Source organism: Rutidosis leptorrhynchoides, chromosome 2 (assembly GCF_046630445.1).
Source record: "Rutidosis leptorrhynchoides isolate AG116_Rl617_1_P2 chromosome 2, CSIRO_AGI_Rlap_v1, whole genome shotgun sequence".
In the NCBI taxonomy this organism is placed as follows: Eukaryota; Viridiplantae; Streptophyta; class Magnoliopsida; order Asterales; family Asteraceae; genus Rutidosis; species Rutidosis leptorrhynchoides.
This window is the reverse complement of record NC_092334.1, coordinates 560,627,379-560,644,592: the sequence shown is the minus strand read 5'-3', so window position 1 is coordinate 560,644,592 and position 17,214 is coordinate 560,627,379. Positions and strand designations below refer to the sequence as shown.

General features: G+C 31.2%; 1 protein-coding gene across 1 annotated transcript; it reads right to left on the bottom strand.

The window, feature by feature from the left end:
- Window positions 1–5,240: 5,240 nt before the first annotated feature.
- LOC139893119 (chaperone protein dnaJ 1, mitochondrial) lies at window positions 5,241–12,806 on the bottom strand. Its single transcript, XM_071876257.1, has 19 exons — window positions 12,674–12,806; window positions 12,488–12,569; window positions 12,207–12,293; window positions 12,017–12,108; window positions 11,654–11,737; window positions 11,524–11,562; window positions 11,283–11,402; window positions 11,149–11,187; window positions 10,977–11,064; window positions 10,602–10,666; window positions 10,412–10,474; window positions 10,252–10,324; window positions 9,758–9,846; window positions 9,576–9,647; window positions 9,398–9,454; window positions 6,836–6,884; window positions 6,669–6,738; window positions 6,033–6,122; window positions 5,241–5,829 (listed from the first exon to the last, which is right to left on the bottom strand). The coding sequence occupies exons 1-19, from the start codon at window positions 12,728–12,730 to the stop codon at window positions 5,730–5,732; spliced, it is 1,416 nt and encodes a 471-aa protein (XP_071732358.1). The 5' UTR covers window positions 12,731–12,806; the 3' UTR covers window positions 5,241–5,729.
- Between the last annotated feature and the right edge of the window lie 4,408 nt (window positions 12,807–17,214).

Below are 17,214 nucleotides of genomic sequence, written 5' to 3'. Positions count from 1 at the left end.
GAATTAGCAATAACAGGCCCGTTTGTAACAATAAGAACTCAAACTCGAACTTAAAGATTTAGACACTTTCAGGTGGAAATCACAAAATGAAATAGTTCCTAAATGACTCATAGAAACTTCAGAGATCATCAATTTTAACAGAAACACTAAAACCAATACGAATTTTGTGATGAACACATAGTTTGACTTTCTGAATTTAAAGTTTGACTTCGAAAATTCGTACACGATAGTTAAGATTGATTCTTGAAAGTTTCCAGATAGTTTTAGTAAAGGATTTAGAATGTAACTGCATTTGAAGATTTTAAAATTTATTAAGAAATCGCATTTTTTGGAGATTGAGAGCAAGAACAGGGCAGTTTCCTGTTCCCTTCCCTTTTTCTGATTGAACTCGATAAGTGGAAAGCTGTAAAGGATATTTGGGGTTGTTAATTGATAATATAGATTGTCTGGTATCGTTTATACTGTAATTCATTAAGTCCTATAGCTTTTAATGGTCGACAAGGTTTATTCTGCTAGGTACAGAAATATAAAAAAAATTAAAAGAAGAATTGATAGTTAACCGATTTTGGAATGTAATTGTGATCTGATTCGTATTTGGATTTGCATTAGAGACAGGAACAAAAACCCAGTACGATCGATTACATCATGATAGAGAAAAGGTATCAGTTTGTATTTGCAGCTGTATATATATATACATATACATATATATCTTTATATATTTATAAATTTGTTTACTTATAAATATCAATTATTTATAAATCTATTACATTAGATTCTGTAATATTGATTAATAATATAAGTTTATTAATAAAAAAAACTGTTAATAGTATTTATTTTTAATAAGAATACTAGTAATAATAATATTAGAATTAATAATAATAATAACATTTTTATCAAAATTATACTATTATTAATAAGAGTACGAGTAGTTATGAAAATGATAATAATAATAATAATAATGTTGTTAATGATAACCATATTAAATTGTATTATTTTTTTATTATTATATTAATTGTTGATAACTATAATAATAATGATGATGATAGAAATTTTATTCATGTTACTAATAATTTTATTAATTACAATAATGTTAGTAATAGTAATATAACAATTTATATCTATATCCATTTTCATAATAATATTAATAATACTAATATAGATGTTAATGTTGGAAGTAATAATATTATTACTATATCAAATTATGGTTTAACTTATAATTACATTTATTATATTAGATATTAACATTACATGTTAGTAATTACTATATGATATATAATAATAATAATAATAATAATAATAATAATAATAATAATAATAATAATAATAGTCATTCTCAATGACAATACTTAATAATAAAAATTCTTAATTCGAATGATTAAATTTTATTATTTTCAATTATTATGTATTTATCTCTATACACGAATATATATGTACATATTTATTTAAAAACAATTGTTCGTGAATCGTCGGGAATAGTCAAGGTCAAATGCATTCATGAAAAATAGTTCCAACATTTTGAGACTCGGTTTAATAGACTTTGCTTATCGTGTCGAGTTCATATTAAGATTAAGTTTAAATTTGATCGGAAATTTCCGGGTCGTCACACCCACCACGCTACTATTGTGCTACATTTTTTTTTTGTCACCAACGGAAAAAGAAGCAACTTTCGTAAAATGAACAACCCTTCAATGCTACTAAAAGATGTCGAAAAACATTTTTTTTAACAAAATAGATCAACTAACTTTAAAAAAAAAACCCCCGAATGCTAAAAGAAGCAACTTTCACAAAAAGAACAACATTTCAATGTTAGATGTCGAAAAAAATTCTTTTTTACAAAATAGATCAAGACTTTTTTTAACTCGCATTTAAAACGGAGCTCCCAGCGCGAAACGAGGGCTCTACAACTAGTTATAGAAAATTTCAAAACAACCAACTAATTGTTATAATATTCCAAAGACTTTTACCAACTCCATACCCAACTAAACATAAAATTCGGAAATTTATATGGCTGTTATCATGCGCATTTACTTTTTTTTGGCACCTCATAGATAACAACCATCTATTTTATTTTCTTTTACAAAACCGATAATAATAACTTTTAAATAGTCATGACTAGGGATGACAACAATAGCCCCATCTGATCCACTCGCTTCGTGATGGATATGAATCAATCTAAATGAATATGAATACGAATATGGATTAACCTAAATGGATATGGATATGGACATGGACATGGACATGGACATGGATGAAAAGTTTCATCCATAAATATATCCATTAACACCCGAAAAACATATACAAATACTTAAATATAAATATATGCTTACATATTTACTATTACAATTGTATTTACTGTCAGATTTACAGTTTGCTTTCAACCTTATAATGAAATAACCATGATATATTAGAATAAAACACGTATATCTAATAAAATAAACGAACAAATTACATATTTAATTTTCATAGTCTACGTTTAATAGTAAATTTAACAGATGTGTTGTATCTTCGACAAACATTACACATTCTTGTGCATATATTTTGATTATGTCTATTATATATACTTTTGATTTACTACGTTTTTGTTTTCATCGCATATTAGAAAGTTTCCTACTTATTGGCTCTATTTTTTAGTCAATAGCAAGCGTCTATTTATTGGCGTCTTGACTGCCGTTTAGGGTCTAAATTGAATTCCAGACAAGATTGAAAACCCGTAGAAATTTGATTCTACCATTTTTATGGTGTCTCAATTTTATTTTAAATTTATTTTACTATTTTTTTAAAAAGAAATTCTACTTATTGGCCGGAGGTCTACTCGAAATCAATCGCTTTATCCTTCGAATAGAGAGTGATGATTTTCTCTACTTTTGAGAGTGTTTCACTCTGGGTGGAGAAATGACTTGTTTTTATTCTCGGATTGGCTACATCTCACCTCCTCATACACCACTCATGTGATATTGGATTTTGTTGTTGTTGTCATTGTTTTGTAATATCCAATCGATATCCATTAAATCGCTTCATCCAGTGGATATGGATATGGATTGATGAACAACAGTTAAATAATGAATATGAAAACAGCATCACCCGACTCATATCCAATCAATTGTCATCCCTCGTCATGACTTAAATGACCTTTAACATGGTCATTAGAATGCGTGTAACGTGTTAGTTGATAAGTTAAAAAAATAAATACTTCTTAAATATTTTGCTTCTTAAATTCGATACTATTAAATTAATTAAGTAGAAAATAAACAAGACCTTAAATTATATATTTGTACTATCTTAGCGCTAAAGGCTAATGCTAAATCGAAGAAACTCTAGCAAATACGGATGTCAACAAAGTTACTCCATAAACGTGTCCAAAATAGTTTTAAGTAATGATAAATGATAATGATAAATAATGACAATGATAATGATAATGATAATGATAATGATAATGGTAATGATAATGTTACACTTTTAAAAACTAATTAAATGTGGATTAACAAATTAAGAGTATTTGAGCTGAGTGTAGAGGTGCTAGCTCATAATCAAAAGGTTAAGTGTAAATTTGTATACATTGATTATAACTGTCATTGAACGGTGGTAGAAAATGGCTTTTTTTTTAAGAACAAGAATTTTGACATCGAATTCTCTCATTTGCCACCCACACACCCGTTAGAAAAAAACTCCTCGCATCCATCGCGCAAAGCGTACCCGGAATGCTTTAGGTTAACTGCTTGGCCCGCACAGAGTGCAGGATACCAGAGGCACAACCTTGGAAAAAACTCCCCCAAGATGTGAACCTGCACTTATTTTTTCAAAGATACGAGTCTGAAATCAACTGAGACTTTTTACCACTCAACTAATTGTTCGGTGGTATAGAAAATGGCTTAGTTGACATGAATTTAAAGGTAATTTTTGTTAGCTCTTCTTTATTGATTAGTAGAAAGGAACCGTTATTGTTTATTTCATCACTCAGTTTTGTCAGCAATATTATTTTTACTTATTATAAAATATGACTAACTTATGCGCTTAGACATAACTTAAGTGGTACCAAAACACTTAAAGTTACTTAAATTAAAAAAAAAATGTATCTAATAATTTCTTTAATTTCCTTTTATAATTACAAATTTTTTATAATTTTGAATATTTATGAAATTCCACTTGAATTAATGGTTTTAAATACTTTTATCATATGCCCTTAAATCATAAGATACATAAACCCTGTATGAAAACTTAATATTTTATGCTTGAAATGCAAGACTTTGCACGAAGCCATATAGGTGTTAAAACAGTACTAACTTGTTAACATTTGTTTATGGCATTTGGATCATGGTCAAAACTACCATTAACTACCATTGTTATTCAAGTCTAGTATATGTATGTCATCCGACATTACACTAAGCATCATTCTACTCTTTGCATACACATTTATTGAGCAAACATGGTTTCTTCAAGAAAACTCACCACTTATCATTATAGTTCACCACCGCCGCCACCAACACAGCCAGCAACGCCACCACCAACACCGCCACCAACACAGCCACCACCAACACCCACTGTTTATCCTTATCATTTACCACCACCACCTCCTCCAACCCCTGAAAAGCCTGCTTACCCATCAACACCATATGGACCGAAACCTCCAACACCAAACGGACCAACAACACCAATAGCTAGTCCACCCACGGGACCAGGTAGCAGCGGTGGTCACCATACTGTTGTCATCACCGTCTGTGCTTCACTTGGTGGTGTGTTTTTCCTAGCATTTTTGGCTACAGGACTCTTTTGTTTGGCTAAGAAAAAGAAGAAACCGATCATTGTTCCACCGGTGGCCACTTATGGCCATGAACAAGGTCCACATGGTCATGGTAGATCAACAGGTGGAGAACAAGGTGAACATCATGGTTGATAGATAAAATTTTGTATCATAAGAAATGGTTGAAAGTTAAGATTAGGATTATTGAGTTATGTATAGTATACACCGTTTCAATGAGTGTAGCTATTATACTTTTACATGGTAGATTTTGTTCTATTCTGTTTGTGTTGATGTTATGTTTTTCGACCTAACTGGCCCAGTAGTAAACAAGACAGAACTCAAACATCGTAAACAAAGGAATACATTATGCTTCTCACTGCATTGCTACCATCAAGAGGTCACCAAACAAAATCAATGATCAATGATTATCATTACAAGGTTATCAAATATGTTATAAAAGTCAACAAGTTTTTGTTTCTTTTCAAAGAGACATGCAGCAAAACTAAAATATTTAATCACAAATGAACTACTTTACCAAAATGTTTCAATTGATTGCACCCAAAATTCAGAATTTAATATTGATTAGCAGTATATTATGACTACAAATTGTCATAATACCTCAATAATAAATGATTCTATATGGTTAGAGTAACCATATATCCAAGTTTCCTGTATCTTTTGTCAGGCTGTTGTAATTAACGTACAACTTCCATTGCACAAGGAACAACTCAAGATAGCATTGTTACTTCATTATTTTATTTTGCAGCCATTATCTATATAGCTAAACCATCACCCATGCATATTACAAAAATGTGATATAATCGAAGAGGCAACTCACGTGAATGGGAATTTCAGTAAGAAAAACGACCGAATATACGCCTTCTTTAAGGAATTGGTATCTGTACAAGCGGTACTGCAACGATCGTGACAAAAATTGGTTCAACAATGCTCCTAGTTGACTTTGACTTCCATTTCTGACCATGTGAAGGATCTAATTTAAGACTTTGTTCAGGAACAGAAGAAACAGCATGAACGCAGAGAATTCAAGCATGAACTTGGGGGACGTTGCGTGTTCGGTTATACGATGCCACCTGTAATTTCAACCAGTAGATAGCTGCTGGTAAAGCCTGTTTAACCATTTTCAGAATGTGTATCACATTCACTATATTATATTATGTCTAATGAAGACAAATTTATACAAAAACGAGTTAAAGTATAGTCAAAATGGTTGAGGATGGACTTTTTATACCCTTCAAATAATTTCATATTATACAGTAAGTTAATAGGCACTCACCAGTTTTCATTGGCTGAAACTTTCTGTGCTTGTTCGATTTCCTCTTTCGCAAATTCTTCGAGTATGGCACGTTGACGATCATTTACTACTCTGTAAAATAAACCCATAAAACACATCTGAGCACAACAATACAAAGTTGGTGGGTTGGGTACAAAATGAGGTAACTACAGGTTGGGTTGACCCGAAATACTTTTTCAAAAAAAAAAAAAAAAAACAAAAATATATTGTTATAGCTAGTGTGCCAAACAAGATCACAAAATTCTATGACTTTAACAAATATCGAAATTTCTTGATTAATATATAACTTTATCTTATTTTATATTACCCATTAGAGATTAACAAGTAAAATGGTCAAAATAGCCAACCTCTAGTTAAGATTTAGTTCTTAGTACAATTCAAATGATGAGGAAATGCTAAATAAGATCTAGTTGATTTGTTAAAAGTGGAAGAATAAACACGTGCATACTTTAGTTTACAACATCAAAGAACTACAAGTGCGTTGAAATATTGTCTTTTAAAGAGCTCTTATATATTAGTACAAAATATATGTTCTGTTTTCTCAAATACAGTTTCTTTAAAAAAACTGAGAGCAATGTTTCATTAAGATAAAAATTGAGAAAAAAATAGAATACTTACGTAGGGAAATTGATGCGGAAACGTACATACTGATCTCCATGGTCCACAAAAAAACCTTTCCTTGGCAAGCCTATAACCATCAAGATAAAAAGTATGATAGTATATATCGATGCAATACATATTTGTATGTGTGTATCGACAAGAAGAAATAAAATAAATTTATTTACCTTTGCCTCTTAATACTGTTTGCTGTCCCGGTTGAACCCCTTTGGGGATCTGTAAATATAAACCGATAGTTAAGCCGAATAACAAATACTAAGTATTTGTATCTGTAAATACTGCTAGATGCAACTAACTGATATCAAGAAAATAGTCAAGACCTCGTAAATATTAATAAACCGATAGTTAAGCCGAATAACAAATCCGAGAATTGCAAAATTAGTGAAGTTGTTATATAAATAAATGAATTTATCCCTGTCAAAAATATCATTAGGTATAAGATAACATCCCATGGTGCCTAATATTCGCGGACGATATTGTATTAGTTTCGGATTCCCAGGATGAGCTTAACAGAAGGATAGAGCAATGGAGGAGCGCCCTAGAATCAAATGGCCTACGGATTAGCAGACTTAAGTCGGAGTACCTTAGATGCGATTTCAGGACGAGCGAAGAGGAACAAGAGGATATTGTGGACGTCCGAATTGGGGACCAAATTTTACCTCCACAAGAGTCCTTTAGATATTTAGGCTCGATGCTTCACAAATCGGGAAGGATAGATGAGGACGTGACACATCGTATACGAGTAGGATGGTTGAAGTGGAGGGCAGCGAAAGGGGTATTGTGCGACAAGAAGGTACCCCTTAAATTGAAAGGGAAATTCTTCAAGGTGGCAATCAGACCGGCCATGTTGTACGGATCGGAGTGTTGGCCAATGACGAAAGCCCAGGAGAGAAGGATGGAGGTGGCAGAAATGAGGATGCTTAGGTGGACGTGTGGTAAGACAATGCTAGATTTGATACCAAATGGAGTTTTTAGGGAGAACTTGAAAGTTGGGAACATAACCAACAAGCTGAGGGAAGGACGACTAAGATGGTTTGGACATGTTTTGAGGCGCCCACTTTTAGCCCCGGTTAGGAGAGTCGAGACCCTTGTTGTTGGGGGCGTAAGGAGAAGGGGTAGACCCAGACGTAGGTTGGAGGATAGATTGAAGCTTGACATGAAGGAGCTCTTATTGACTGAGGACATGACTTCTGATAGGAATTTGTGGAGGAGTAGAATTAGAATAGATGACTAGACTTTACATTTTGTTTATTTTTTATATATTTATATTATATTTCCTGCCTACTTGCTTGTGTGCCTTATCGTATTGGCTGTACCTGTTTTACGGTTATATTATATATCTATACTTATTGTAGCATTTTCAGAGGATTTATTGCACTATATGGTTACATGTTTGTATTACATTATATAGCAATTAATTTATACATACTTACATATCACATGCTTTTATGCTATCATTGTATGCTTATTTGTCTATGTTTACATTGTATACCATCTATTTTATACTGCATAGTATACCTACATGTTTCTTACCAACATGTTTTCGTATACTTATTGTACTTACATGACTGGTTATACTTGCATATTTGACACGCACATATTTTAATTATATGTTATATTACATTATTTTGTTACATGCTTTATTTACCTATACATATCGTATTGATATATACTTTATTCATGGTAAAGTTTCTTTTTTATCTACTTTACTTGTATACTTTTACTGCACATATTGGAATTCATGGTTCTTTATGGTCGGAGGTCCCTAGGAAGCAGCCTCTCTGCTCTACAGAATAGGGAGGGACGACTTCCTCTACCTGGGGACCGATAGGTATCCGTGGGTGGAGGAATGACTTCCCTTTTACTTTAGGGTAGAGGAAAGGACTGTCTACATCTAACCTCCCCCATACTCCACTCTAGTGGAATTGGGTATTGTTGTTGTTGTTGTTGTAACAAGCTCATAAGTGTTCTTATAGATATGTATAACGTTAAATGACTTAGATCCAGATATAATTATACAATTCTCTACACTGGAGTCTGAAAACATTCTCTTATCAGTATATGTATTTTACTCCGTAACACAACCATATGTAATTTATAGATCTTACTATTTTCGGAAAAGCCTAATAAAGTTCTATTAAGTATATAGAGGAATATTCATTTGAGTCCATAAATTAAGTTGAGATTCAAGGGATCAATGAGAGCGCGACAAGTGTCGCGAAAATCACATGTGATTGAAAAAAAAAATTCAAAAATTTTTTTTCGAAAAAAAAAATTTTAAAATTTTTTTTTCGAAATTTTTTTTTAAATTTTTTTTAAAATTTTTTTTAAAATTTTTTTTTTTACAATCACATGTGATTTACCTGCACAATCACATGTGATTGAATTGTACAATCACATGTGATTGGATTTGCCATGCATAATCACATGTGATTGGGTTTACAATCACATGTGATTGACATGCATAATCACATATGATTTTAAAAAAAAAATTCGAAAAAAAAATTTTGAAAAAAAAATTTTGAAAAAAAAAAATTTTTCAAAATTTTTTTTTTCTCAATCACATGTGATTTTCGCGCCACATGTCGCGTTCTCATTGGTCCCTTTATTTTCAAGCAAATTTATGGATGCAAGTGATTACAACTCTAAGTATATAATATAAGACTTCCGTTTCATATATATACAATAGAACTCTTTAGATAAAAAATATTAGTGACAAACAAACTCACTTTTACTTGTGTCTTTCCATTTAAGGTTGGCACGTCAAGCTGACCCCCTATAAGCGCCTGTAAAACAAAAAAATATTTCCATCACAAAAATATATAAAATATTATCTTCTCAAGGTTAGCATATACGTTATAAATGAAATTCTCTATACAATGATTTACAAAATTATGTAGTTTTCACCTGAGTAAAGCTGACATTTAGATCCACATATAAATCTGCGCCATCTCTCTTGAAAACAGGGTCTTCAGAAACCTAAATGGCAAAATAAATAAAAAAGATGAACATTACAGAGTTTTATAAATTACAAAATCCAGTGGACAATTAATTAAAGAAAACACATAAGCAATATGCAGTTACATTACCTTTAGCTTTATGATTAAGGTGCCAGGTTGACCTCGTCTTCCAACTTTGCCAGCCCTTGGGACAGTTATTATATCACCAGAGTCTACGCCTAATTCATGGAGAATAAAGAAGATAAGTAATCAACATTATCAGTAAAAAAATTCAATTAATTGATTGTCCATCCGAGTACTTGGGTCAAACTTGGTCAAACCCTGTCAAAAGTCAGGACTACTCGGAAAATCGGTCAAAACTCGGATTACTCAGTAAATCGGTTAAAGATCAGTCAAAAGTAGTCAAAAAGCAGTCAAGATTGGTCAAAGTAAAATTTGGTCAACATCCGAGGACTCCCCGGGTTGCCAAGTACTCCCTAAAATGTCCCGCCGCGTACTCCCAAGTAGCGATTTTTGCAACCTTGATTGAGTTACGAAGTTCATAAAGTCAACAAATTTAAAAATATGAAGAAAAAAAATTCATCTCAGATTAATAAAAAAAATCAATGACATTCACAACTAACCTGCTGGTATGGGAATTTTAACCTCCTTAACCACCTCAACAACCCCTGATCCCCCGCATGATCTACAATATTCCTGCACCATATGATTATAACCATTAAATTTGATTTATGTCCACTTGAAAATGCAGTTAAAGCTTCCATTAATCATAAAAAGTCAAACCTTAATAATATGGCCTGACCCTTTACAAGTGTTGCATCTAGCCATGAAGGGATGAACGAAAACCTAATTGGAATAAGGTAAGCAATAGAAATATTAGAGTTATTATAGCATATTGTTCAACGTTTTCTTGATTTCTAGGTTAAAGCAATCCAGTGGCCATTATCAACAAGAAATATATACAGGCACTTACTGTACCAGAACCATAACAAGTTGAACAAACTTTTGCCTTGGCATTAACAGGGTATCCATGCCCATCTGCATCACAAATAAAGGGAAAAACATGAAGGAAGTTGTAAAATAAACTAATTACAAGTGTAAACAGCTGCTAACTCAAATCATATTTATGAACTTGAACCTGTGTAGCAATCTGAATTATTATAATATATGCAGATGGTGTATAATCACAATTTCTAGGTAGTAGAAATCAATTACAGTATGCATATACATAAACATACATATATACATACATGAATAGAGTATACATTATACAAATCCTACTAAAAGAAGCCAGGATATATGAGCATAATTGCCAATGCTAAAATCTCCCAAGGAGAAAAAAACTCACGGCAAGAATCGCAAAGAATATTTGAATCAAACTTTAAGTGTTTTGTGCAGCCACGAGCAGCCTCCATAAAAGAAATTGATACATCAACCTAAAATATTCAGAACAAAAAATAAGTTGGGCATGGTTTTAAAACACGGTTGCATATATAAGTAGCAACTGGGATGAAGCTAACCTGAATATCACTACTAACATTCTCCGTCTCATCGAAAATCTGCAATATATAATAATTATTAGTATTATCGAAAGACGATCAGGCAATTATATATGCCAACAAAGGTACTAGTAGAAAGATAAAATCACGAGGACCTCAGAAAATATTTTTTGAAATGAGTCAGAAAATTCGGCACTTGTATTAGCATTTCTGAATCCGCTGGCACCAGCCGAAGAATAATTTGTACTTTGCCTGTGCCTAGATTGCTGCTTCATCTGTTGTAACAGACAATTTCACTCATTTAGTTACATGCTGTTTAAGTTGAAAACTGCTTAGTTGAACTTATCTATAACTAGAAACAGATGTAATCATGTATAAACCCAAAAAAAATGTTACCTCATCATACTCGGCTCTCTTTTCAGAATCTTGCAGAACCTATATTTTCCCATTCACAGCAGAGGAATTGATGATATAAAAATTAAATAAATAACTAATTAATGATGTAAAAAAAAAAAAATAACTACACCTCATAAGCCTCTCTTATTTCTTGAAATTTTCTTTTAGCTGATGGATTATTTTTATTTGCATCTGGATGATACTTCTTGGCCAGCTGCAGAGCATATAATGAACAAATAAGAATTGATAAATCCAACGATTAAAGTATCACAAACTAATAAGTAGGTACGAGAAATTATCTGGGTGATACCTGTTGTACTGATTTGGAATAGTAAACTGATAAGTCATAATAATGATTTCAAATATTCACAAACTCAAATTCATACACTATAAATTCAATATTCATTTCTTAAACAACAGATCCGACATTTCGTTCATACATTTATTATTCTAGCAGTAAACAAACATAATTCTGTATGCAGGAGTCACTTACAGCATGAAATGCTTTCTTAATCTCGTCTTTACTAGCATTCGGAGGAACGCCTAAAACATTGTAGTAATCTCCTTCACTCGACATACGAGATCCTGCAAAGTTTAAACATACATAACACTAGAAACAAATAAATCATATGATTGGTAGAGACATAGTTATATTATATTCCAATAATGTCATTAAATGAAACCTGTAGCATGAATAAAACGCCTCAATATTATCATTCTCATACTTGCAAAATCTGTACTATTTCCGGCATATCCAATATTATATAAACCTGATAAATAAATCACACAATTATTCAAAATGATTTTAATCATCCACGTGTATAGCAACGGTTAATTAAAATTAGGGTTTATCCAAATTTCAATTTCAACTATAATTATCACACTACATTTTCATGCTCCTAACACATTACAAAACTGCATTGATTTAATATGTAATTTAACTTAATTTCAAATACAACATTACCTCTACTATGAACATTTGGATGACAAATTTTTGGAGCTAATTGACGGTATACTGATTGCGCTGAAGGCAAATATTGTCGATACTGAAACGAATAATAAATAGATAAAAACAACACTCAAATTAACTATAATGAAACTGTAATAATCATATTGGATGAATTTATGGCTTCGTGATTGAATGATTTACCAGGAAATTATGTAGAACTGATTTTGGCTGGTTTGTTAGCCAGCTGAATCTGGCCATTTGAAGAGCTATAACTAAAACTTCATAGAAACGAAATTAACGCCAATTAATAGACAATTGAACACTATAGAGGTTTTTATTGTCTTATTTCCGAAGTTGCAACAGTCCTTCATTTCGGCTAGAAGAGTAGAAACGTCGTCGTATTACGCTTAGAGATTTCTTTTGCAACACGTTAGCCCCGAGCGAAGTTTCAAGCCCAAAGTTATATGCTAAAAAGTTGTCAAAAGCCCAAACAACTTGTTTTAAAAGGTGACTTTTGGGTCTGTTTGAATAATAAGTTGAATCAATCATTCAATATTCATCATCAAAATGATATACAGGGTTGAATGATTTAACATTAGTGTTGAGCCATTTATAATCGAACTACTTTTCTAATCATTAATTACTTAAATTTTTTATGTAATTTTCTTTAAAAAATATATCAAGAATATTTATTAAATGAGTAATTTTACATCAATCATATTATTAATTTAAAATTATTATTAAACAAGTAATTATCATTCAAAAGTACATTCATTCAAGCCGTTTAATCATTCAAATTATAATTCATGTTGGAAATTTTGGTTGGAAAGTATGTTCCACTAATTTTTTGGACACAAATTAATATATAATAAAGTGATATATATTAACGACTATGTAGTGGGTTTTGTAGCCACTAATGAGAGCTTTAAAAACGAACTAAAACGTGTCCAAAACGGGTTAATGGTGAATGAGATATCGCGTCTCAAAGTTGTTAGTTTAAGTGCAAAGTAAGAAAAGATTTGATTTGTCAATCAAGGATTTTGATAAATCTTCTCTTAGATTTTGTCAATCTTTTCTTTTCTTATTAAGATCCTAAAAAATTTGACTTGTGATTTTGTAAATCTTTTGTTATCAATTTAGATTGTGTTTGCACTATAAATACCATACTTTGGTATTTAGAATAAGGCATCAACTAACACACACACAAAACCGTAACCCTCACACTTACGAATTTGTATTCGTTTTTCTATGCTTCTTCTTCTACAACTTCGGTCACCCCGCTTCCAGTTACCTTTCAGGCAAGTGTTCAAGTCCGGCAGTACGCTGCTTCGAACCGGTGTACCCTGGGAACAGACGTCGAATCTGTTTAAGGGAATTGTGTCAAACTCAAGCCCGGTTCAACCTTCAATTCGGTTAGATCGTTCTATCTATTGGTTGTTATTATGATTACTTATTATACATATTTTCTATATGTTTGTGATAATATATATAATTGTTTCAGTTTCGTGTACTATATTCCTACAAACTTAAACAAATTCGTGTTCAACGAAACTGATGGATGCTTATAATCGGATATAATATCTCTGTTATTTTATCACTGTCTTTGAAATTTTTGTCCAACCGACTGATCTGATTAGAAGTCTAATTCGTAATAAATTGTGAGCTTGTCACATGTGATAATATAATATACATTGAACATATTATTTTTAACAAATCTATTTTTGGAATTCTTGGAGTCCATTACGTATAGGATGTGGGTGTTCAAGAAGTTTATTATAATTAAACTTCTTTTATGATTGTTATTTACTTTCCTATTTTATAGGACATGTTAGCTTATCTTCAAGACTATGTACATCTATTTCGATACTGTTTGTATTGAATAAATAGGAGATACTGTTTGTATTGAATAAATAGGATAAACTAAAACTCAAATTCTTTTAGTTATTATATACGGAATATAATTTTATTTTATCTTAATTGATAAATAATCAACTTTATGGATTCACTATCTATAGTAAGATTTGCTACACATAGAGACAAAGAAATAATATAATTTGCTTATATTACATGTTCATACTCTATTGATCAGGTTATGTTTTACATAATAATTCTGAATTTATATAACATGCTGATGATATACGTATACTCATATTTCGGTTGTGATATAAATATTAAATTGTGGGTGCTACTTACAGTTTATGCCAGTATATAAATATAATGTTGGTTCATACATGGTTAAAATTTGTGAAATCGTTAGGTTGATCATGTATATAGATATATGTTTGTTTATGGGTATGTTTAAAAATATTACTTCTTATTTAATTTGTTTTCTCTATATCATGAGTAAACTCATAGCAAATTACCTATGATCTATGATTTATCCGATCCATATATCTCATGTACCTAATCTATAAGGTTTTGCCATTATTTATTAATTGATGTTCTGTTTGGGCAACTACTCTTATTTTATTATAAAAACCGGATTTAGCATATTTGCGATTAATTTTGTCAATATTGTGTTGACATGCATGCCTTTAATTGATCTAACATGTTTACATATAAAACTTAGTCTGAAACTTAGTCTCATGTACTATTAATTTGATGACTGGCTAATAGGGTTTTGTTGACTTTACATATTAGTTGAGGATAAATGGTTGAATATATTCTCTTTGGTACAAAAGATTTTGCTTTGATCTGCTAGTAAGGAGAAATATCATTAATTGATTAGGTTGTTACAACTTGTTGGTTTGTGTACTGTTTTAATTTGGCTGATATGAATCGGTGTTAAAAACAGTATTAACAACCTTTGGTGGTCTATTATATGTGTGAATCCAATTGATAAGAAGGTTAATGGTTAACTAATTGATACGGAGTATATATGGGCACGTGATTATTAGTTTCTTATATTTTATATATCTTGACATCTTAATATCTTGATTATATTTGATAGATATGGGAAATTAAATTAATTTGATTATCATGTGCCTTTGCTTATAGGTAATCAGAATTTACATGTGTTCTATTAATATGTTAATAGACATACTGAAGTTGATATTAATTGATGCGTTGAACTAATGAGCATTGTTGTAGTGACCCGAACTTTTTCATGTTTATATATATTAATTGAGATTGATATTTACATGATTAAATGTTTCCAACATGTTAAGCAATCAAACTTGTTAAGACTTGATTAATTGAAATATGTTTCATATATACAATTGACCACCCAAGTTGACCGGTGATTCACGAACATTAAAACTTGTAAAAACTATATGATGACATATATATGAATATATATATAGTTAACATGATACTATGATAAGTAAACATATCATTAAGTATATTAACAATGAACTACATATGTAAAAACAAGACTACTAACTTAATGATTTTTAAACGAGACATATATGTAACGATTATCGTTGTAACGACATGTGACGATCGCTCCAAATCCATATGGACGAACACGTCATTCATTGATTTCATTGCGAGGTATTTGACCTCTATGTGATACATTTTGTAACATTGTATTCGTTTGAAAAGGTATTTCATAAATGAATATATAAATTCCAGGTTTTTAACATCTGATGATTCCTACGTATAGACAATCACCATTTAAATGGTTTACAATAATACATCTGTTGACAATACAGTCAAAATAAGATACATGGTAATGGTTTGGTGAATGCAAGTTTCTTGTATATAGCATGTATGACTCCAAGCACATAACTTGTATCACGTATGAGCAAACAGCGGAAGACTTCTAGGGAACCTGAGAATAAACATGCTAACAAGTGTCAACACAAAGGTTGGTGAGTTCATAGTTTTAGTGTTTCGCATAATCTGTATATAAAAGTGGATCACAAGATTTCAGTTGTTTCATCCAGAAACGTTTATCAAAATATTCTACGAAATTGAGCACCCTGGTAACTAAACTTTAACGTATATATAATTTGTACCCTTTGTATAATCATCTTAATAATACACGCAAACCAACGTGTACGCTTCTCAAATAGCATACGTCCGTTAAAAGGCTAGTGCTCTAGCTCAGACGGGGATATCAAGCCCTATGGATCCATATACTACTACTCGCGCCCACCAGTTCTTATAACTGGCAGTTACTAGTTACCAAAGCTAAGGGATTTTCGGTTCAAACTCAGTGTAGAATTTAGTATGTACTTGTATCCATTGTGTTTAAAATAAAGTGCATGTATTCTCAGCCCAAAAATATATATTGCAAAAGCAATTAAAAAGGGAGCAAATAAAACTCACACAAAATTAGTTTTAGTATTTGTATCCATTTAGTAAAATAGATATAAAATCATTGCATGTATTCTCAGCCCAAAAATATATTGAGTAAAAGGGATCATATGAAACTCACACATATAAATATTGTATATCAGTTAATAAAGCATTTGCATGTATTCTCAGCCCAAAAATGTAGAGAGTAAAAGGGATCATATGAAACTCACTGTTTAATATTGATATACATTATTGCAGGAAAGCACGTAGACGCATCGGAGATGATAAACACGAGGTTTGATTCACAAAAATACCCCCGAACATTACCCATAACCTCCATGGCAATAACCCATAATTTCCTTAACTCTATCCCGCTTGAAAACATATTTTGAAAGTGACACGCTCATGACCTCGTCGTAGTATTTTAGGTATAATACTAATAATAATAGATTATTATTAATCTTAATAATAATAATAATAATAATAATAATAATAATAAT

Excerpts from the sequence above, each read along its gene's own strand:
- LOC139893119 (XM_071876257.1), bottom strand. The coding sequence starts at position 12,730 with ATGGCCAGATTCAGCTGGCTAACAAACCAGCCAAAATCAGTTCTACAT. Across the intron at positions 9,847-10,251 it reads TAAAATTCCCATACCAGCAG|GCGTAGACTCTGGTGATATA; the intron begins GTTAGTTGTGAA and ends TCCATGAATTAG. Across the intron at positions 9,455-9,575 it reads TAAATGTCAGCTTTACTCAG|GCGCTTATAGGGGGTCAGCT; the intron begins GTGAAAACTACA and ends TTTGTTTTACAG.